Consider the following 24273-nt stretch of genomic DNA (forward strand, 5'->3'; position numbering starts at 1 on the left):
TCCAAATATTCTTGGATCAAAATGTCAGCGAATGCTATCTGGGACAAGGAAATGCTCTGAGCACAAATAAGATCCACAATGTCTTTCAACTGGAGAGCTAACTGCCATACTTCATCCTCATGGTTTTGTACTTTGTCACCAATCAATCATTTGGGGGCTGAGGACAAGATTCCTTGTACATGTCATCAATACCATCTGGAGAACAAGCTTTATGCTTCCTACACATGTGAGAAGTAAATGATGACTTTTTTGTAAACATATGCTTACAACCACTTACTGGACATGACACAGACCTGCCCTCTGCAATATGATCGTTTAAGTGAGACACTAGCTCTTTCACTGTTTGAAAATGGCGGGCACATAATGAAACCGCACATTTAAAATCTGCAACAAGAGCTTTAGGAGTAGCTTGAAGTGCAGGTGCATTGTGCACACGATAAAAATGCCCCTTGAAAGCAGAGTACGTGGTGAATGTTTGGCTGCAATTGGCGCCAACACATTTAAAAATACAACAAGGCTCATTCTTATGCACTCTGCAATGTACTACATAGCCTCTTAATGTGACCAATACCTTTTTACAAAAGACGCAGATGATCATTTTTAGTATTTCAAAAGTTTGCCTGTGCTTTTCAGCTGAACTAGCATGCTAGCCCTAGGTTATGAGCATTGGTCTAAATATCAACTGGTGCTTTTATCTCGAAAAAACGTCGCCAAGATATTGAACTTACCGTGCAGACTTTCTGACGAACAAACACAGATCCTCAAAAAACACTTGAAATCGTATGTTTGTAATTTGTCCTAACAAGGTAGTTGCTGAAAGTTCGACGTTTTCTTCTCTAGTGCTGGCTCGTTAGCTAAGTTCGTGAACTAGGCGCTCTTCTCCTCCCGCCCTCACGTCATTATCCAATCAGAGACGAGCTTCAGATGCACATTCAAAATTAGGCGCGCTCAGTGCAACGTGAGTGGCCTGAAGTAGCTTACAGCTCTGTGGAGATGAGGCACCATAGAGATCCTATGGGAGGCACTGTAAGTTTGTTTAGCCTGTAATAATGAGACATTGCTGACCTAACCCAAAAAAGTATTCTAGTCTAAGTATCACATTGCAATTAAAAGAAACATAAAGAATACAAGCATTATGACAGAAGCATTACTTAGTCGTTAAATAATAATTTCTTATTGGTTACCCTACAATAGGCTGCAAATAGCCCGAATGATTTAAGAAAAAAACATGATGTAAACAATTTTAATTGTATATTTTTATATAGCCTATAAATGGAGAGGCAACCTCTCAGGTTCACAATGACATCTTCTGTGAAAACATTTTTATTAGTCCTATCCATGACTTTGCATCATTTCATGAATCATGTTAAAAGTAGGCCCAGTACATCCATGCAGTTGTAAAGTGACTTATAGGTCATGTGTTTTTAAGAAAAACTGACTAAAACTGTGATTTTTACAGTATTTGCATGTCAAATTAACATGATTGTTTGGTTATGAGTATTACGGTGTTTCACTGTTTTTATTCACAGTATTTGTAGTTTTAACCAATAAATTTGATTATAATCACACATTCATGTTGTAAATATAACAGGAACATTCTGTTTAAAGGTTTACAATAATTCACTGTGATCGAAACAGGAAAGTTGTGTTTTGGGGTTTACTATACATTTCTGTAGGGGTTTTACATGGTTTTTATGTCAATTTCACTGCCCTTTTTTACAGTGCAGTTTCAACCCAGACCACAGTCCTTTCCTAAACCAAACCAAACTTAAACTGAAATAATAGAAATATTCTTGAACTGAGTACAAGAAAATAAAAGTGAACATTGACTTTTGGTTTTACACAGAACAAACTACCCAGTCTGTCAGGTGAAGCGGATCCATACATCCACCACCAACCTGCTCCTCACATTAACTTTGTAGCCCTGACTTCTGAAAGCCTTTCTACTTTAGAGTGTTTTTGTCAGAAAGCTTTTCTGCCAGAACGCCCTAAAGGCACCTTCACCCACTGCTGTCTTTTTCCCTAAGATAGTCCTTGAATAACATGACTTATGTTGTAGTAACAACACCAGCACAGTAATATCAGATAGCTCATGCCACACAAGTGTGAACATGACAAGCTTCAGAAAAGAAAGGCTGTTATTTGATTGTTGGCATATTAATTACATTGAATGTTCAGTAGCATAGAAAAACTGAGCACTTGGCTAATAGCACTGACACATGCCCACATGTTTGCTCTCTGTCTCTGTTTCTGCTCAGGCACCTGATCAAATGTCTTGTGGACTCAAAGAAGGTTGAGGATGCAACAAGTTTTGCAAAAGTTACAGAAGAATTCATCAAGTCGCATACTCCAAAACTTTACCCAGGACTCTTTACTTTATTGGTAAACACAGCATGTTGCTTTCATGGCAGTTTTTGGTTGCTTATACATTCAGTAATAACTAAATATATCCTCAATATCTACTTTTTAGGTGGATACTTTTTAAGTAGATATTGATATATCTACACAGAAGTGGTCTAATAAATTTATTAAAGTTCTGTAAAACTACCTTAAAGGTTTGTGACATTGCCCCAAATAAAGTTTAGAGCTGTACTTCTCCTGTCCGTGTCCAATTCAACACGTGTCCAGATCTCTGGCTTGTCCCGACAGAGCAGTTAACAAAGCATTAATTAGAGTAGACATTATAGATGCAGTAACACAAAAAAAAACAATAAGCGTGTTGATACCTACTCAACACAGCAACATGATTGGCTCATGTTTCATGGTTGAGCTTCTGATTCACCCTTGGGGGCATTAAGATTGCCATGTATCAGACCTCAGAACGAATGCTATTTAAACTTTAATTGTATCTTTATACAAGTCTTATAATATGAAAATACACCATTCAGATGTCTTCAGGAGTCTTATTTGCACTACATGCATAACAATAGCTCGCTAAACTCCTTGATCTTGACATTAATCATAAAATTCAACCCTGTCATAACCTGATAATAAAGCATAACTTCCGACTTCACTCTTCTTAGGTGCGACACCAGCTGTCAGACAGTGATGTCCTCCTGGAAACAAGCAGGGAATGCACTACGTTAGCAGTCATTTACAAAATGCAGGAATTAAAAAAGTAAGTTTCTGAGTTACATTCATATAAATGTTTGCTTTTTTTTGCTGGAGGGTTTGTTTTGCTGAAAGTGTCGTTTTTGTGCTGTCAGGATGAAAGTCGTTTGCATTTTTATCTGTCGCTAGGAAAAACAAGATGTACGGTGTCACCAAAAAGAAGCACTTGATCTGCTCCAGAAATGCTTGCTTTGGAACTTAAACTGTTTGAAAGCAGGCTTTTCTGATTGACTGCATGTTTATTGTTTTTACAATGCTTCTAACAATAGAGGCAGGTTGAGTCCTAAACCTGATCAGTTATGATCTTGTTTAAAGGTCTAAAAATTTTAAATCTAGTATTCCGTGTTTCTAACCTGCGTATGTCTTTATTTTATTCTTTGCAATGTTATCTTAAGATGTAGCGCTTAGAGTGAGGATTTTATTGTGGGGTTTTTTTATATTAAAATTTTTATGCCTCCAGATACATTTAAAAACTGGGAGACAAAGGTCAGCGGGTCCATCATCCATTGGCTCTCAGCGCATCCTGTGGCAGCCATGTTTTTCTGCTGGCCTGAACACATTTGTAGTACAGTACCATGTCTGCTGGTGTGGCGTATTCTTGTACAGTCCCATCCCCCAGCCCATTTCTGCAGGCATGTACTCGACATGTCACAGCTCCTTATGGCTCCTCATTTCAGTGTGACAGCATGACTAAGTCAGACTCGGCCGTCGTCAGCACCATATAGGTTATTTAGCCTAAGGTTTATGCACTGTTTTGTGTGAGTCTGTTAAAGGGCAAATGAAAGTATCAGTTTAATTCTGGATGCTCACATGCATGTACATTAATGTAAAGAGAGTTTTCCTGATGTTGTAGCAGGTTGGGAGGACTTAACAAGGTCATGCTGACAAAAGAGAATTCTACTAGGCTTGAGGAGATTTTCCATCTCTTGGTGGACTGTAGCAAAGAGCCTGCTACACCTCTGAACTCCAGTCCTCTTCAGAGCTCAACACCCATCCAGCCATCTGACAGGTCTGTGACCTAAAGTGTCCTGATCAAATCTCCTGCGAGATTACCTTTTATTGCTCCCTGTTCTCTTCCTAAACCTCTCTCTACCATAAACCCACACATGGCTATCCCAGGGGCAGTACATGTCTCAGATTACTGTACTGAAGGATTGTGAATTGTATAAATTATGTTTTATCTGGGATTTGCAGAGTTGCCTTCCTCCTGGAGTTGGCTCTGCTGGCCTTGCAAGTGAAGCATCAGAAAGTAGCTGCCGACTGTCTGAAAGAGCTAAAGTCGTCGGGAGAAGCTGTGAGTGTCCGATATTCTCTTAAAACCTCGGGCAGTAGGGGCAGAAGATGTAACTGCACACAGTTTACAAATATGCAAATTTATGCATGGGTTTGACATTAACTGTGACCTATTATGCCTTTCCTTATTTTTTGTCATAGGTACAATGGTGAGTGCTCTTATGTAACGTTTAAATAATGAGGTTAGCATACGTACAGTTAATCACTTTAAACCGGGACTCAGGCTTTAGACTGCTCTCACTGCTCTGCTGTTTCTACTCTTGGCTCCCTGTGATGTCAGTGAGAGCACATATCCCTAATTTTTGTGACCACAGAAGCAGTACCCCCAAACTGTTTAAACCTTCTGTTTATAAGGAGCCGCCAATCAGAAGAAATAAGGGAGGATGGGAACTAAAGCAGTTTGTTTCAGACAGTGGACAAATTGATGGGAAAGCACAGAATAAATAAGGATTATTTTGAGCTGTGAATCATGCAAAGCTATTCTAGTAAAGGTTAATAATAAAAACAGGCCCTTGACAATACGTGAGATTAATTGCGTTTGACTTACAGTAACTTAGCATTCTCAAAGTTACTGTAAGTCTGTCACTGCCTATTTAGAAATGTGAACTTTTTCTTTTGCCCAAATCTGAACCCGTGTTCGCAAGGCTGTAAACTTTTTCTGATATACCAGGAGGCCACGCCCAGACTTTGGGAATATCTGGCTTATTAATAAAAGTTACAGAGATGCTGCATTTTTCTTTGAGCAATATAGAACATACAGGGTGTATCAGGGTGTATTTAAATCCGCAGCCGTTCACCAGCAGCGACTGAGATTCCTACTGTCAGAAAGAGCAGATTCGTGCAAAAGTAAGACACACTGAGCATTTGTGAGCACTGTACAAGTTTTGTATGTGAAACTTTACCTTTACCCATATCTTTTAGAATTTGCCACAAGCTTCTGTGTTCATTCAAAATGATAATTTTTTTTTAAGTTTAAAAATTCTAACCTTTTGAAATCAGATGATTTTTTATAGACCCTACATTTAACTTATACAATCTCTTTTTTATGCTTTGTATGTTTTGTATGTATGAGTGAATTATGTGGAATGACAACATAATTAATGATGCTGCATATGGAGGATCTTCTGCCGTATAAAATCTGGTGATACAAATTTGTACATTTTTCAGCCCATCCTCTGATTCCTGACCTCACATGTGTTATTTTTGTCTTTCTAGAGTGTTAGCCAACGCTTAGTAATGGAATGTGTCCAAGGTGAAATCAACCTCCTGAAGAAAGAAATGAAGATGAATGACTATTCCAAAGCTAGTGTAGAGGTGCTTGGCCATATGTTTGAATTATCATCCATATGTTTTACCCTCATGTTAGAGTGAAAGCAGCAGATCCATTAGCAGATGCTTCATTTAATAATTTTTTTTACAGTAAAATGGCTTGCTTATTGTCATTAAATTCAGAGATCTGACTTGAATAGGTATCTCTGACTAACTACAAGTCAAGATTTTGAATTATAATCATCCTAATATAAGTTCTGCAGTTTTTTCCCCTGTAATGAGAAAAAACGATGTTGGAAAGTAGGATCATGTAATCTCATTATACACTACTGTGAAAACTGTCACATTTAAGAACTGGCACATACAACATATTCAGCCCACTTTAATCCAAATTTGCTTGCCAAGTGATGGAAGTGTTGTGCCGTCGTTGCGACAGGAGAGATTCTCAATCTGTAGTTGTTATCCCACAGGCCCGGCTGAAAGAGATAGGCAAGCTGGATCAGTGGCTGCAGACTGCAGCGAGGGAGGGGGGCCCTCAGGCTGTGCAGGCAGTGTGCGCTACACAGTGGAACTTGTGCCTGCCCCTCTTGCAGCACAACCTCAGAAAATGCATCAAGACACCTCTGCTCAGGGTCGCTCAGGCACTGGAAGAGACACAAAGGTTTTCATCTTTTTACATAATCATCATGGCCTTGTGTGCATGTCCTGGAGCTTTTCGGGCTGCTTTTCGTTATTGTACTCATGTTTCACTGAATATGTTTAGCTGAGTGTTGCCCTCTTAGAAACTTCCAGTCTAGCCATGATTTGATATGAGAAAGTCATTATTTGCGCAGAATAATAATCACACAGAGTTTACACAGACCTATACATTTCCTTACTTCCACAATATATACTGGTGATAAAAAAGTACATAATCCGTCAGTTCTAAGATTACATAATAATAAAAAGGCCTTAAATTACAAATAAATGCACACCTCTCTTAAGGTCCTGCCACAGTATTTCATTTGGGTTGAGCTCTGGAATTGGGTCATGACTGAGTCGTTGCAGCACCTTTATTCTTTTCTTTTTCAGTCATTCTGTTGGGTAGTTGGTGTGCTTAGGATCACTGTCCTGTTGCATGACCTAGTGTGGTCTAAGCTTTAGTTACTGGACAGATGGTGTCACATTTGACCCTCCCTCTACATGGTAGACTCAGGGACTCCAAAGTGCCCAGGTTATGGGACTACAAAAGAAGCATAAATTGTCACCCCTCCTCCACTGTGCTTAAAGGTTGTGAGGTTTGAGGTGATTGCTCTGATATGCTCTGTTTGATTTTCATCAGCTGTGGCACTGTGCATAATCACCAGACATCTCTGGTGAGATCAACTTCGAGCTGAAGCTATGTGCACGCAGGAAGCAATTCGCCTGTTGCACAACATTAGTGACCTGGTGGTTGATGGGGAGATCGTGGCTCAAGAGTTGGGAGTTCGCTTTGTAATCGGAAGGTTGCCGGTTCGAGCCCCAGCTTGGACAGTCTCGGTCGTTGTGTCCTTGGGCAAGACACTCCACCCGTTGCCTACTGGTGGTGGTCAGAGGGCCCGGTGACGCCAGTGTCCGGCAGCCTCGCCTCTGTCAGTGCGCCCCAGGGTGGCTGTGGCTACAATGTAGCTTGCCATCACCAGTGTGTGAATGGGTGGATGACTGGATATGTAAAGTGCTTTGGGGTCCTTAGGGACTAGTAAAGCGCTATATAAATACAGGTCATTTACCATTTGATCACTAGTGGAAATTCCTGGCTACAGTTGCCTAGGTAACTCTAATATATTTAGTACCCTGTCAAAAGTCATTCACTGGCATGCTGCACTCTCATTGGACTTCCCATGGCCTCTCATCACCATGCTGCTGTGAGCTGCTTCGTGTAGAATGATGGACTTTGAGTTGTTTAGAAATGGCCTCATAAGTCGTCCCACCCTGAAAAATTGCTGCTTTAAGATCATTCCTGATACCTTTCCTCTTTGGCATTTTGTTAGCACAAACCTGAATGTTCCAGACATACAAAATGATAAAACTTCTGCTTTTAGTAAGGTGCTCACACTTGCTGATGGTTTATTAATCAAGTGCATTTGATTAGCAGCACCTAGCTGCTACTCACCCTCTTAATTCTTGGAAAGGAAAGAGTAAGGCAGTACTGAGTTTTTTTACAAACTGCTTCTTAATTTTTATCTTCATTCATTAGTGTTAAAAGAAAATGACACAATGTAACATATCATGTGTTGTTGTTGTGCATCTGAACCTGTATTTTCCATATTTTAAAATCTGCTGAGAGCCACTTTATTACATTCTGATATGTAGAACCTCAGAATTTAGAAAGGGTTTACTTTTGCTTTTTTACATGACTGTATTAAGTCATACTAATTGTGTGTTACTATTCCAGTATGTTGTTGGAGCTGCGCTGTCAAGTCCACTCAGAGCTGGCAGTGACTGAAGAGGAGGAGGGGCGCCTTGAGGCTTCTTTGACTCACTTTCAGAAAGCCATGCTGCTGGACAATGGGACACAACAAGAACGCCTGTCTTCAGCTTTCCGCCTCCTGCAGCTTAGGCAGACCCTCTACCAAACCCCTTCCCGCATTGAGGATAAAGCTGCTATGCTTATGCAGCAGGTTTCTTGTCCATCTGTACTGTGTAACATTACACACCAAACAAAAACGCATTTAGAGTAGGCTGCTGAAAACAAGAGTTTTTAGTTAAGCTTTAGTTAAGCTTTTTAGTTAACTTTGAGTTAAAACATACCTGACCTTTCGGGGTATGGTGTGTTAGAGCTTTAATAATATGCTCAAATAAGTTCACTTTTAAAATATATGCTTTGCTTGAATGTGGTTGCTGAAGGGCTTTAAGAGTCTGTCTAGTCTAGTTAATTCCCTTCTTCCATGTCTTTCTCAGGCAAGAGACATGCCGCCCCAAGATAAGACAGACTTTCGACCCGTCCTGGTCGCTGTGGGCCTTCTTTTGGCCCCTGATGATTTTCAGATGGTCCTGGATGCAGATGACACTTCAAAAAGTACAGAATTCTCTTTCTTACTTTCACTTTTCACAAAGCCAAACTAAGACTTTTTCTTATGTTGGATTTGCAATAAGATGTTCTCTTGAAACAGACGTCCAAATGAAATGAAGTTCTTTTATCTACACCAGGAATAACGCACGTTGTTAATACTTCATAAAATGACAGCATACATGCTTGAAGGACAGGTTAGCCTAGAAGAAGAAGCAAGTTATATTGTTCAGCTATACCTTTGGGACAGTTATTTTGGAGCATAAATGAAACCGAAATTAGACAGTATTTCTTTTTCACCTGGAAGTTACAGTTCTGCTACTATCTTTGCTATTTATTCTGTCATAGAAATGTGACAGTGATGTACAGTAAGGTGACAGTGGCTAGTGATGTCATCTCACAGCAAGATGGCTCCAGGCTTTTTGTGTGGAGTTTGCATTTTCTACCTGTGCCTGTGTGAGCGTCAGGTACTATTTCTCAAAACATCCAGATTAAACTTAACATGGTTTAACATGGGCGGGCGATTCTAAATTGGCCATGGATGCATGGTAAGGGTTCACTGTGGCAATCTTACTTCTGTTAGTGAGTCATATGGCCTAGGACCAGGAGACCATATAAATTATTGTATAATCATATCTGGAACTGTAACATACATATGTACTAATGCTTCATAGCAGAATGTCTTTGTGAGCAACTTGATCTTAGATAAACCCCACTGATTTGTGCTGACAGAGCCCTCCTACATTTGTAGAACACACCTGGAATGCAAACTCATGCCGCAATTGTTTAGTCATAAGTAAAGTTGGCAGTTGTTGCATGCAGGCTGATTGGATGTCACAGACCTACACTGATGTGCACTGATGTGTTGCATTTAAATTTAACCCACAATCTTCAGAGATACTTCCCGGGGTCACATTGAGCTTTTGTTGCTCAGTGGTGTGCAATTTCTCAGAAAAAAAACTGCTTCGAGAGTGTGTTCTAGTTTTGCTAACAGTGAAAGCCACATCGACAGCGTGCGATGAATCACGGAGCAGAAGGGCCAGAGCTTGGGGGGAGCCTTTGATCTCGCACTTGTTCAAGGCTCCTTGCTTCATAGCATCAAATGAACATTCAGCAGTCCTAATGACCCGGGGAAAAACTGACAGCTTGTCAAAGGGCTCCTACTGCAGGCACGGGTTAAAAGCTTTGGTCCCTAGAGGCACCTCTTGTTTTTGTCCATGAACCTTAAGCATGCCCTAGTTGAAGCCACTTAATCATTGTGTTGTGAGCTTCAAAGCCAGCACGTAAAGTAACCCTTGGGACTACAAGAATTAATTAAGTGCACCATGGTGCCACAATTTTTTTTATAGTTCCTAAGATGTTCATCAGTGAGAAGTGTGTGTGTGTGTGTGTGTGTGTGTGTGTGTGTGTGTGTGTGTGTGTGTGTGTGTGTGTGTGTGTGTGTGTGTTTGAACTTTCAAAGTGAGCACACCGGCACTTGCGTATTTTGCCGCTCTACACACAGTCAGTGTATTCATAATTCAGTCCCATATTTGTGTTGGTGCAGATGCTTTTCAGTAAAAATTTGGAATATGCTGCTATCTAATCTGATTACATTGGGCTCAGCAGCGCTCCTGTTTGAAAGAGTTAGCAATGGAAATAGGGCACTGAAGAGAAAACGGCCTAAGTTGTGTTTCCTTTTGCTTACATGAATGTTGCATAAAACAGATAGTTGTGCAGCTTTGTCACAATTTCTATGCTGATCTTCTGAAGCCATGTAAGCCTGAGAATTTGTACATTAGAATAAATATGCCTTTTATTCATACCTATAATTTTCATTACTAATAAAAGGGGGGGGGGGGGGGGGGGGGGGGGATAGAAAAGCTTTTCCGGTATTAATCAGGTTCGACTTATGCAGTGTTTCAACATTTGTCTAGTTCCCGCAGGCGGTCTTGGATCTGGACCAGTGACTCAGCTCGCTGCAAAGGCTCAGCATCACTCTACATCCATACAGAGGGTGGAAGGACACCTGGACAAACAGGGCAGCGATACAGATCATACAGAGATGTGCGTGTTTGCAAATGCAAGTCTATTAATTTTGCGCATGTGCTTTTGATGTATGAATGTAAGCAAAATGATCCTACCAGTGTAAAGTTTTCTCAGCGGTTAGTTTTAGTTGTCACACCTCCCAGAAACCCAGTTGGAAAATTGCCTATATAATCAGACTTTTATGGCTTGTTGAATTTATTACTTCTTGCTTTTACCGAATATTAGATACTAATGAATGTTTGATCTATTGGTCCTCTCTGCTGTTAAAGTTGTTGTGCGACTATAACTCTGCACCCTTCCATTTAATATCCCTATTCAAAGTGCATAGCTGATTTCCTCATGTCTGCCCCTGTCATTACCGTTAAAGAGATGTGCACGTCACTAATGGCAGACTTAATGCTCAGGAGACAGCAGAACCATCACAACTTGAGAGCAGATTTTTATTATTCATGACCCTGCAAACAAACAATATTCGATCATATACAACACGTAGCTGTACCCTTGTCCCAACCTTAACCTTTTCAAAAAGTACTTATCTGTAATTTATCTTTATTTCGTGGCTGTTTCAGAGTGAGGCTGTGGGCAACATTAGCAAAGACAGCCAGGAAGCATGAAGTTTGGGATGTGTGCCGAGCTGCTTGTGGATTCTGTTTGCTTTATGATGACGGGAGATGGAAGAAGACTGACAGTAAGATGATGAATGATCTTAAGAGTAACACTAAAATAACAGAAATATTTCTAATACTGAGTTTCAGAATACAGAATAGTAATGAGAAGTCAGGCTTATACTCCTATGGCTATAGTTTAGGTTTTTGTGCTATTGCTAAATACAAAAAGAGCAGGAGATCTGTCACTGATTATTCACATAACATATTTTGCTAATTCTCTCCAGCGCGCAACTACTCAGAGGGGGAAAGCTGTGTACAGTGTCTTCACGGTTCCAGTGAAAGTCAAAGCTTTGTGCACCTGCTGCGCCTTTTAGCTGAAATTCGCTTCATTAGTGCTGAGGTTTGTTCTTACTAACTAATACACACAGCCACTCTTCAGCTCCTGTGTTCCTACAGATGGAACCAACACACTCCAACAGGTTTCTTATAACTCCAGTATTATAAGGTTGGCCCTTTTGATTAGTCATTACAGGCAAGTATTATAGAACTATAAAAAAAATGTGGAGCAAAAGCTTCTTGCACAATGGTCAACAGAACGAGAGGAGACTGAAGAATGTTGTGATTAAACAAACACAGCGAAATGCACTGTCCACTTTGTTAGGTACACCTGTTCAACTGCTGCTTAATGCAAATTTTGACCGGTCCAAACTGAGCAACAGAATGGGGTAGAACGGTAATGTAAGTGACTTGAATGTGTAATGGTGTCAGTGTTCTGAGTATTTCAGGAAATGCTCATATGCTCGGATTTTCCCAAACAACCATCTTGAGAATTAAAAATTAATTAAGGCAGTTTTGAAAGCCAAAGGGGCTTCAGTCAGGTACTAGCAAGGTGTAACTACTCAAGTGTCTGGTGAGTGCAGGATAGCTGTTCTGTGCCATATTATTTTTTTTTATGAGTATCGTAAACACACTGAGAGGTTTCTTGGTTTCTCTTAAAATGTAATGTTCCAGCATGATCTGAAAGAGTATTTTGAATGATATAGTAATAACTGAAGTTGAAGGTTTTCATGTTCCTACTGTAATGTATATTCAGAACAGTGACTGGTGTAACATCAATGGGCTCATATTCCTTCTGTTTTTGATAATTAAAGACAGTAGATTTATTATTGAATATGTTCTTATGCAGATCAGACAGAAACTCTTCATACTGAAAGTTGTCTGGTTCTAAAGGCTCCATACCTGGTTTGTTAGCCACCAGCTTCTGAATGAAACTTTATTTGAATTCAGATGTTTTTGTTATAAGGTGTTCATGTTCATTTTGTGGATGATCTTAGATCAAGCTGTTTCTTTTAGGCTGCGCCATCCTTTTGAAATACACCATTAGAAACAAAGACTGCTTGCAGCAGTTGACGTGCATTATGGGAGTTTTAACAAGCCTGTGAAGTTGTTGGTGAGTGGTTGGAGTCAGAGACTGCTGTGCTTGTCTCATGAGTTTGTCTTATTCTGCATACGTGCTTCCCATCAAATGTGTCCAAGTCTTTATTAAGTCTATAGAGACGTTAACTTGACAGCACTTTAAAGAAAATGAAGAGAACTATCCACACCCATGGCACAACCTTGCCAAAACTGACACACGCTGTAGCCTCTTTTCTTATACCTTTGTTCTATGACACAGGGATATGTTTTCTGAAAATTTGATTAGATTTCATTAATTCAAAAGCTACATTCTTCTCAGTCTGATGATGACGACTGGTTCCTCTTGTCTTAACCGAGTTGTCCACCTCTGGATAAAATGTTCACCAGACATTTCTTTTTGTCTTTGATCTGTATATCTGAGCTTTAATACCTTTAAAGAATCTGTCATCCCCATAGCAGGAGGTTTTTCTCTTTTTTATTATAAAGTTGTCAAAACAGGAAGTCATCTTTAATATTATAGTTTGTGAAATTAATGTATTCTTTCTTGTTCAGGCCACTATCCAAAAGCTACTTGAAGAGGGGGTACAGCTAAATAGCCCTGCTGTCCCCCCACAGGATAAACAGTTTTGCGTGTCAGAAGAGGATCCACAGTGGGTTATTTACAGGTGAAAACACAATATACACCTGTATCAGAACACCAGATATTTTGATTTTGTGTGTCTTTGCTGTTTACTGTACCTTGTTTTTTATAACTTGAATATGAAAGTAATTTGAAACAACATTTTTTACTTTTTTAAAACAAAGGTTAGAGTACCGAAAAAGCAGTCTTTGCATTTAGGTTGCACACAGTGGTTATGTTGTCCCAAGGGTGTGCACTCTATTCTGTAGCAACAGTGGAACTAAGTTCCATCATAGTGACAACTTTAGCTAAAATTACAAGTTAGCGATGGCATAGCTGCAGCACCGACATTGTTCTCCACTTCAGTGGGGCTCACCACTGTTGCGGTGTTGTGGAGCTGTACTGAGCATGCAGGCGCTTCTTCAAAATGTGATCCTGGCACAAAGTATACTTCCACATTGTAAGCCATTCGATCCACCATCTTGCTAGCTAAGGTCTAGAGACATGCTTGGAAGACTTGTCTGCAAATTTATGCCGAAAAAGTGCTACACAACAGGGAGACACAGATGATAGATCATTTGCATTCTAAGAAAAAGTTGTGACTTTCCACTAAAACCAACACATTTCAAAAGGGGCAACTTTTCCAGTTTCCATCACAGTTTCACAAATACTTAGTGAGCAGTTGGAAAGTGTTTGGTAACTACTTGGCATTTTCCATGCAAATTAGAAGAGACTGCAGAAGTCTGCTCGCGGCTAAAGTATTGGCAAGGTTTTACAATATACCTCATAACCACTTTCACTTAGTGACAGCATGCCTTCCACAACCATTAACCAACCAGCTGGGGAATAAACATTTTCCCTAGCTGGTTATCAGGGGATCACTGACTGCTCTTGGGCTGTGGCTGTGGCTAAAGAGTTGATTTCACATCACATTCCAGCAACCTCTCACAACCAGGAAACCAGGAAGTATTCCTCAGTTTCCTGGTTGACCCTGGTACAAAATAAGGGTTCCAGTTTCTTCTATAATGCGATTGCCAGGCCACCACTCACCGGCCTCTAGGCCTGTGTGACTGAAGCCCAAGGTTAATATGTGCACTGGCATGGACCTAGTATTGGATACAGTGGGGCAAAAAAGTATTTAGTCAGCCACCGATTGTGCAAGTTCCCCCACTTAAAATGATGACAGAGGTCAGTAATTTGCACCAGAGGTACACTTCAACTATGAGAGACAGAATGTGAAAAAAAAAATCCATGAATCCACATGGTAGGATTTGTAAAGAATTTATTCGTAAATTAGGGTGGAAAATAAGTATTTGGTCACCTCAGACAAGGAAAATCTCTGGCTCTCACAGACCTGTAACGTCCTCTGTAAGAAGCTTTTCTGTCCCCCACTCGTTACCTGTATGAATGGCACCTGTTTGAAATCATCATCTGTATAAAAGACACCTGTCCACAGCCTCAAACAGTCAGACTCCAAACTCCGCCATGGCCAAGACCAAAGAGCTTTCGAAGGACACCAGGAAAAGTATTGTAGACCTGCACCAGACTGGGAAGAGTGAATCTACAATAGGCAAGCAGCTTGGTGTGAAAAAATCAACTGTGGGAGCAATCATCAGAAAATGGAAGACATACAAGACCACTGATAATCTCCCTCGATCTGGGGCTCCACGCAAGATCTCATCCCGTGGGGTCAAAATGATCATGAGAACGGTGAGCAAAGATCCCAGAACCACACGGGGGGACCTGGTGAATGACCTGCAGAGAGCTGGGACCAAAGTAACAAAGGTCACCATCAGTAACACACTACAACGGCAGGGAATCAAATCCCGCAGTGCCAGACGTGTTCCGCTGCTGAAGCCAGTGCATGTCCAGGCCCGTCTGAAGTTTGCCAGAGAGCACATGGATGATACAGCAGAGGATTGGGAGAATGTCATGTGGTCAGATGAAACCAAAGTAGAACTTTTTGGTATAAACTCAACTCGTCGTGTTTGGAGGAAGAAGAATACTGAGTTGCATCCCAAGAACACCATACCTACTGTGAAGCATGGGGGTGGAAACATCATGCTATGGGGCTGTTTTTCTGCCAAGGGGACAGGACGACTGATCCGTGTTAAGGACAGAATGAATGGGGCCATGTATCGTGAGATTTTGAGCCAAAACCTCCTTCCATCAGTGAGAACTTTGAAGATGAAACGAGGCTGGGTCTTCCAACATGACAATGATCCAAAACACACCGCCCGGGCAACAAAGGAGTGGCTCCGTAAGAAGCATTTGAAAGTCCTGGAGTGGCCTAGCCAGTCTCCAGACCTCAACCCCATAGAAAATCTGTGGCGGGAGTTGAAAGTCCGTGTTGCTCGGCGACAGCCCCAAAACATCACTGCTCTCGAGAAGATCTGCATGGAGGAATGGGCCAAAATACCAGCTACTGTGTGTGCAAACCTGGTAAAGACCTATAGTAAACGTTTGACCTCTGTTATTGCCAACAAAGGTTATGTTACAAAGTATTGAGTTGTATTTTTGTTATTGACCAAATACTTATTTTCCACCCTGATTTACGAATAAATTCTTTACAAATCCTACCATGTGGATTCATGGATTTTTTTTCACATTCTGTCTCTCACAGTTGAAGTGTACCTCTGGTGCAAATTACTGACCTCTGTCATCATTTTAGGTGGGGGAACTTGCACAATCGGTGGCTGACTAAATACTTTTTTGCCCCACTGTACATTCCACTTGTACACATCTGTGTGCCAAAGAGTTGGGGGGGAGACACAAACATTGGGAAGGTCATGAGTTTTTGTCTTGTTCTTTTTCTTCCATCAAAATAAAAGTAGCAGAGAAATACTGTCATATTTACCAGAAATTGTTTGCTTCTTTGAAAAAGCATCTAAATACCTGATTAATTGAAACTAAACAGTTACATTAACTCTTACAATTAAACAGTAATCGAGTACTCTGCTTTGCACCTACTAATTAAATGAGCTTAATTTCCTTATTTGTCAAACTAAGAGTTCAAACCTGATCTGGGAACATTTCTAAAGCAATCAGATGTTATGGAAGAAGGGTTCAGATATCTTGTGTAATGTAGTTAAAGGGTAAGGATCAGATACTCCTCATTGCTTGTTATAGTGAGATCAGCATTATGGTGGTCAGGGTCACTATAGTATATTATTATTTATCATTTGTTTAATATATTTTGGGACTGGAAAATGGGCAAACTGGATAAATGGACATGTGCATCCAGAATCTGATATTTTTTATTTTCTATTTTTCCAGAGTGTTTTCCATCTTGTCTTCTTTCTTGGATTCCAGCCATCGTTGTATTAGATAAAACAGCAGCCTATTTTCTTTATTGACTTGACAAGACTTGACACATGGCATTCACCATTGAAATCACTGTACTGATGTGCTGTGCCTGAGACCTGCCTGAAATCTATTTCTGGCATATTGTAGAATTACAAGGGCTGCGAGCTGTTACTGTGAAATAAGATGAATACCTTCTTAAGTAGAATTTGCAAATTCTGTAAAAACTTGATTGAGTAATTTTCCTTCAGTAGATGAACGTGTTCATGCTAAAACAAGTTTAAAGATGAAATTGAAAATATTGTACTGCACACAAACACGCACAAAGAGTACTTTTTCTATCCTTTTTTCACTCTCTTCTATATTTCTGTGCTTCTCTCACCCAGGGACTGGATCCAGGCTCTATGTGCCTACACCACCTCCAACTTCTTGCGGGCAGGGGAGCTCGGAGCAGAGATCGGAGAGTCGTGGGTGGTAGCTAATGCAGCCATTTACCTGTGGAATTACAATAGCCACTTGCTGGCAGCTAGGGAATACACACGCCTGCTTCCCACCTTCCAGAGTCTTGTGGACATGCTCCAGAAGACGGGGTACACTGGGTAGGCTTTTTTTTTTAGAAAATTATACCTTACCTGCGGTGTCACAGCTTCACTAATCTAACATAAAGATAATTAAAACACACCCTGAGAATCTGAACTGTAAAAGCACCACAGAAAAACTCATTATGAAACAAAATCCATGACATTCTAGATGAAATCTGCCTCTTATCAAGTTGTTAAGTTCTTACTCATTACTTCTCTAAATCAAGGTCATGAGCTACGTTAGTTATACCCGTTGTTGTTTTTGCCAGCACTTAGGATTATCATTAAATTAGTTTTTGCTTCAGGGCAGCTGGGATAGGCTCCAAGATATGTATTTGGTAGTTTCAACACAGCAGACATCCAGGAGACATCACATTGTTAATTTAGTGAGTATATTCTATGTTCAGCTGGATTCTCAGAGCATAATGCATTTTCTGTGGTCTTATAAATTCTTCTTCTCACCTTTCCTCGACTTCATGACATTTTCCACTAAGGTCAAGGATAAGTGGTTGCAAAAATGAGTTATTCGATGCTCCCTTAGATTCTGATTAAGTTCATATGTTTCTTCTTAGTCTGTGTCTTTGTCTCTGTCTGTGTGAGGTTGTTTTCATTTCATACCAGTCTGTGTTCTTATTTTTTACCCTTTTGAAATGCTATCATTATGCAGCACTCTTTTTTTTAGTTGGTTATTATAGTGCCTTTTGAGTCCCTGCAAGCCCAAGCTAGTTTTCTGTCTGCTTTGGATCTTTCCTCATCAGCATGACACCTGCAGCTCCTCGCACTTTGTAGTTTAGCTGAAACAGAGAAAATTACACAGGATATTATGTCTTGCTGGTGTAACTAAAAAAGTTAGATGAAATCACATAAATATGTTTTGTAAATACATTGTGTGTTGAGCAAATAAGAGCAACCTCTAAATGACAAAACACATTTTGGTTTTCATCCATTTTATTTACATTATTATTTACATTTTATTTTGATTATTCTCTACCTCCCCCAAGGTGGTTATGTTTTTTTGGTAGCCTTTGAATGTGTATTGTTCTGTCTGTAAATACAATAGCTTGAAACATTTTGAATGAAACTTGGTGCAGATTCAGTTCTTGTTAACAATCCATTAAAATTTGTTTTACATCCACTAAGGTCAGCTTAACGACTTATTGGTCTAAAATTGGCAAAAAAAAAAAAAGCCTTATAACGTATAAACTCTGATTCTTACATGTGTGGTGTGTATTGTCAACACATAGGAAATAACATGTAGCAATTTAAAACCTCTGACCACTTATTCAAGCTCAATAGGTTGATACATAGAGAGCTATATGATTATGGAGCTATTGTATGTCTATAACATACAATACCTTTCCCTTAAAAGTAAATACTGCCCAGAGAATGAGCTGCCTTGATGGAGTGCTTCTTGTTTTTATTTGTTTTATATGTTAGAGCTGCTTAACCAACAATTAATTAATAGTTTTCTGCATTTGTGTGTGTTTCTTTGTTTTTGGTGATACACTGTCTCTATTCATCAGTACATTGTTCCGCATTTCTTAGAAATGAAAATGTTTTTAGACTGATGATCACACACATTTTATCTTATTCTGTGCGTTCTGAAAGACTTTCATCAGGCCAGACATTTCTTTATCTACTCTCTGTGGAATAAAGTGAATACAAAGTCCTTCAGTTCAAGTAAAACTTACAAAATGTGCGTTCATCCTCAGAAACGTATCTGAAGCTTATTTCTTTTGTTGCTCCTGACAGCAGAGGAGACCATTTAAGCACTGCTCTTATTTTTGGCTATAGAAAGAAGCAGTGAAGCGTTCATGAGAACAGACCAAACTCTCCTTGGGCATAACAATAATTGTGCAAATGTTAGAATACACTGGCATTCTCATGTGACATGTGACCCAAGGAACACTTAGTTTTTTCGTAGCCAAATCTGTGGTGAGGGGAACATTATTTGTTTGTGTTTCTCAGGAACCGTGTTCTTTTTGTGCTGCTGTGTGATGCTGTGGCCCAAGGGTTGATTCAGCCTCTGTTTGGGCCAGACAGCGTTGTGCCAGCTCCAGCAGAAGACAAGGGCAAAAAAAGAGCTGAGAAGGGCATAGCAAAGGCTGCCAGCACCTGTGGGGGTTTCTTAGATCCTGCTGGCCTCCAGGATGTCCACAAGGCATTAGAGGTGAGTCTCTTAATGTGGCTGTGCTTTTCTTTATATCACAAAGTTATATTAAAACTTCCTGACCTAGGATTTTCTGAAGCAGTTTGTTAGGTCATAGAGATATTTTCATCAAGATTAAATATGTTTATCTTGGGATTTCTTTAAAGCAAAGCTATCTCCAGGGCCACTGATGATTGGAGCTGATTTTGGCTGATACTTGTGGAGACGATAAGATATAATTAAACCACTGTCTCTACAGGGACGTGTTCAGAAAGGTTATGTAACATGTAATTATGACTAACAGGGTGTATATGTATGGTACATTCTAACTAACCAAAGCATATTTAGTTAGAAACCTGCTAACTTCTTGGATGGATGTTGTGGAAGAACACAGAATCTTCCTTGTGTCTGACTGATTGGAGTGTTTTGAGTTTGTTTTTGTTCAGTTTTTATCTTTTCACTGTGAAAACAATGTCTAAAATCCCAGCGCTGAAAGCTTAAGAACTGATTGGAATCTGTGAAAAGAGTTTAGCGCACAGTGTGTACAATCTCTGAATGCAGTTTGCTGAATGTTTGCAAGACGTGTTCAGAAAGTCAAGCGTTAATCTCTTTGTGCAGATATTACACAGCTAACAGTGTGAATTTAACATTTACAGACTGACATCTTTAAAAAGAAAAAAAAGTTTTAGACTTTCAAATCTAAATTGTCACTTTCCAAATCAGAGTCTAAACCATCAGGACTTACTAGAAACCTTTGAAATGCTCCCCAGCTGTATATATGATTCTACTTTATGCAAACAATGGTCTGTTTGTATAGAGAGCAGCCTTCATGCTCTCTTGATTTGGCCACTGAGCACTGAATTGTAGTTCAGCTTTCTCAGCTTTAAAATGGGTGCTTTTTTAGTGGTCTGTGACTGCTCAGTCACTTGCCCTTTGGTTGTTCAAGACAGCAATAAAAGGGGACATAGATGGAGTCAGAACCTCCCTAAATAGCAGTGTAGTTGCTGCAGGACAGTAACATAACAGCAAAATGATATAAGGTGTTTGGCAGCCTTGCTTATATAGGCAAATTTAATGAGAAAAAACGAGCTGGCAACACATTTGGGTCAAGTCCCTGATTGCAAAAAGATGAGTTGTCCTAACCAGCGCAGACTGACTCAGATTTATTGCAGCATAAAGGCATTCTGTCTGCATTTATTAACTATGTGGCAATTATTTGTAAACCTTCCCTGTCTAACAGTGATTGCAGTCACTTCAAGTCGCCTACAGGACAAGGGGACGACATGCTCAACCGCTCAAGAAACAGCCGGTCACTGCATCTATTACAATTGCAACCGCTCACCGAATGCAAAAAAATTCAGGGCAATAACTGGACAAACACAGATAGTGTGACCACCAACAGGGGAATATCAGATCTTTCTCTATTGGATATATATGACATATGATGAAGCATCACACAACTCTTAAAACAGGAAATGTATTTTCTTATTCTGCACATCCACCCATTTATACACACACTCGCACGCACACACGTGCGGACACGATCACATGTTGCTTTCAAGACTACGTCTTTGTTGAAGACTGATTTCTTTGTTCTCTCGCCTGACAATTAAACCTTGTTTCCTTTCTCCTGATGTATTCTGATGGTCAGCCATGAAATCCAGCTGTAACTTCAGATAAAAGACACGTTATCAGTGAATTATTCACTAAATTTCATTGTGTCTATTTCCATTTTAAAGAAAAGAAGAAAAAACTATCCTTTGCTGTGTATGTTTTATTAATGGTATAGCAGGGTCAGATCCAGTGTCCAACTTGAACAAAGTCTTACTGAATTTTGACTCCTTTGTAGCTTGCATTAGGGAAGTATAATTATGCATCATGATGTATAATAACTGACTGACACCTGTTAAGTGTCTCAGATAGCTCATTATTGTTTTCTGCTTCTCCTCCTAGCTATGCGAGCACGCCCTTCGCATATCAAATGCTACCATCCCAGGGGAGACTGTCCCCATCTCAGCAAGAAAACGGGTGTTGGCTACATGGGTGCAGATCCATGGGCTCTTGCAACAGCAAACGGGTTCAAAGATGAATATGCTGAAAGAAGAGGTACTATTCTTAGCAGTTCTCTTTAGGTTCATTTAAGGGTGCTAGTTCATGTCTAGGGCCTAATCATTCACACGAAACCAAGTATCACCATTGAAAATTAGTTAGCATTTTAGAGTTAATTTAGAGTTTGTGTAATTTACAGTCTCGAAGATTTATTACAACACTATATCAAATACAAGTTCAGACAAACAACTGTTAAACTAGGAGTCACTGGGTATAAATAGTGTTTGTGGCAACATAACTTAAACCAGCTCTGTGTCCATTTATGTTTGACCTTTCTCTACATCTGCAAGCTGCTTGCATACCCACCTCTCCTGCAGCGCTTCCATGTCGTGCTATTTCTGATTCAATCAGCTCCCGCCACTGTTCTCACTGGCTTCTCAAGTATAGACATGAAGGGGACAGAGATGTAGGCTTTCCTCATTTTAGACTTTGCGCATATACATATGTACAGAAGGGTTGGTCCTAGAACAGAGCCAGGACGGAATAACAAGTCTGTTTTGACTAAATTAATCCTGACAGAATCAAATTAGGTTAGGTTAATGCTTCGGAGGTTGTGTTTTTTATATTGCTGCGTTTGCAGTTTTCCAATGGAGTTGACATAAGTGGATAAAAAAATAAAGAAATAAAAAAGTAAACTTCAGTGATGTAAGCCCTCAAGCAATTCAATTTTCCTCATGTGACAAGAATGATTAAGAAGAACAAAGCTATTTTTCTACCCTCCTGTGCATGCATTATTTTAATTTTCACTTTGAGGGTCACTTTAAGACTAATGCTCCTTCTTTAGTTTATGATAAGCCTAAAACAGTCATTTTGGAAGCCTCTTGTTACATGACAAAATACGTCAAATGTAACATAGGATGGATTGTTGCTGAGTCATCTGTGTGGCTCAGTGTCATAACATAATAATGTCATTATTATAAAGTATTAATGTGCTTATGATACTGTGATGACTGCTGATATGCTCTGTGATGCTGTAGGTGTTGCATCCGCCCTTTTCATATTCAAGCTTTGTATCTGCTAGTGTATGTGTTTGTCTCCAGGTGTCGTATGATTGTGCGGCTTCAGAGGGGGACAAAAACACGGGGAAAACAGAAGTGTGATTTGTCATTCGAGCAGACCGTTCAATTAGTCACTGTAATCCTTTAACTGTTCCTCAGCCGAGAATCTCCTGCCCTACATTAGTTCCTTTGGCCTGATGTGTTTTTGACTCACAGCTAGATGAGGTTCGCTTCTTGTCATGCAAATTAGGAATTGCACTGTTAATATAACAGCGGCTCATCTCTAATTGCAATCAATAAATCATTCATCGACTCATTTTCCACACAATGGGAAGTCATACATTATCAACAAGAGCATCTCCGCAGCATTTGGAACACATGCGATATCTTAATTATACTACATCTTTATGTGTAATTTATACACAAATGTATATGTATATGAGTTTCAGTTAAGTAAACTGTATGTATATATTGAGTAGATTTCAGCTGAGTATGAGTTGTTTTCCACTGTGTTTGCAGAGTGAGAATGAGGACATGTCTGTGATGGCGTGTGTGCTGGTTGGAGTGGAGATGCTCCAGTGCAATAGGAACCCGAGGCATATGGAGTTCTCTGTTCCCAGTCTCTCCACAGTATGTATTTCTCTGTTTTCCTACAGTAGCTGATGCCCAGATTGCAACAACAGATGTCAACATGACCCATTGAGCCCTTGCAGCCTGTCTGCATCTCATCATTTGTCAGTAGTGTCAGTAAATGAAAAAAGTACTGTGCCAACCTTGATCATCCAGCTTTACTAGGATTATGGTTGTCACTCCTCTGATATGATTAGCACGTGTGCATTTATTTTATTTTAGTTTCCTATTGAAAATTGCTCATTTAGACAGTTTGGCTTTATTCCACCCCTCTATCTGCTTTCACTCTTCCTCTTATTCTTTTATCAGTAAGGACAGATCCTCAATGTTTCTGCTTTTTCCATTCACTTTTTACGATCCCGCTCCTGCTTTTTCTGCCATTTTTTTCTTGTCTGCATATGTCCATTCATTCTTTTCGGTCCTTGTCCTTCTTTTTCTTCCTCCTGCTTCATCCTTTACACCCATGCATTCACTTTCTTCTCTTGCCTTTTCACTCACCACTCCTTTCCTTATTTCTCACCTTTCTTTTTCTGCCTCCATTCAATCACTTTTCTGGCCCTGCCCCAACCCTCCCCTGTCTGCCCCTACCTTCCCTTAATTTTGTTCCCTTCCAAATTCCAGTCCTCCTTCCTTGTATTCCCACAACCCTCTCATCATTTCCTCTTCCCTGACCACCACTGCCACCACCATCATTTTCATTCCCTCCCCTCTCTTCACTCTTCACCTAAAGCTGGTGAGCATGGCGTCGGAATGCAGATGGTCCGACGCCGTGGTGGAGTTGCAGGTGTGGTGCCAGCTGGCTGCCTTCTGCCACGATGTCAAGGACTACAGCTTAGTGTGCAGCTGCACCAAGAGGGCTCTGCTGCTGGAGGAAGCAGCCACAAAAAGTCTCAACACCATGCCGTGTGTTTTGTAAGTGTGGTTGGTTTATTTCAACTGTAAAATAAGTACCAGGGTCATTTTTAAAAATGGGGATTCCTTATAGAAAGCATTTCAGGCAAAGTAGTTAAGACTTTGAGGCTCAGTTGACATCTTGTCCATAACCCACTGATAATTCAAGAAATCGATGCGTATTAAGCTACCTGTCTATTTGCCTGCTCTGTTTGGCTTTGACAACTATACAGCCAGTCC

At 40.1% G+C, this 24273-nt stretch overlaps 1 protein-coding gene across 2 annotated transcripts in view; it reads left to right on the plus strand.

The window, feature by feature from the left end:
• cfap46 (cilia and flagella associated protein 46) overlaps positions 1-24273 on the plus strand; it is a 79835-nt gene that overhangs the window by 17202 nt on the left and 38360 nt on the right. The window contains exons 6-22 of one of the 2 annotated variants that reach the window (XM_085369554.1): positions 2259-2382; positions 3024-3118; positions 3965-4120; positions 4306-4405; positions 5620-5718; positions 6144-6334; positions 8087-8312; positions 8593-8710; positions 10618-10747; positions 11299-11417; positions 11622-11737; positions 13306-13418; positions 17062-17274; positions 19225-19426; positions 21359-21511; positions 23032-23142; positions 23873-24054. In XM_085369554.1, coding sequence (XP_085225680.1) covers positions 2259-2382; positions 3024-3118; positions 3965-4120; positions 4306-4405; positions 5620-5718; positions 6144-6334; positions 8087-8312; positions 8593-8710; positions 10618-10747; positions 11299-11417; positions 11622-11737; positions 13306-13418; positions 17062-17274; positions 19225-19426; positions 21359-21511; positions 23032-23142; positions 23873-24054 — 2448 coding nt within the window. The remainder of the gene's footprint in view (positions 1-2258; positions 2383-3023; positions 3119-3964; positions 4121-4305; positions 4406-5619; positions 5719-6143; positions 6335-8086; positions 8313-8592; positions 8711-10617; positions 10748-11298; positions 11418-11621; positions 11738-13305; positions 13419-17061; positions 17275-19224; positions 19427-21358; positions 21512-23031; positions 23143-23872; positions 24055-24273) is intronic. The other variant, XM_085369553.1, reaches the window with a different exon arrangement.

This window comes from Diplotaxodon limnothrissa, linkage group LG13, assembly GCF_057381915.1.
Source record: "Diplotaxodon limnothrissa isolate DT_005_m linkage group LG13, D_limnothrissa_male_GT1.1, whole genome shotgun sequence".
NCBI lineage: Eukaryota > Metazoa > Chordata > Actinopteri > Cichliformes > Cichlidae > Diplotaxodon > Diplotaxodon limnothrissa.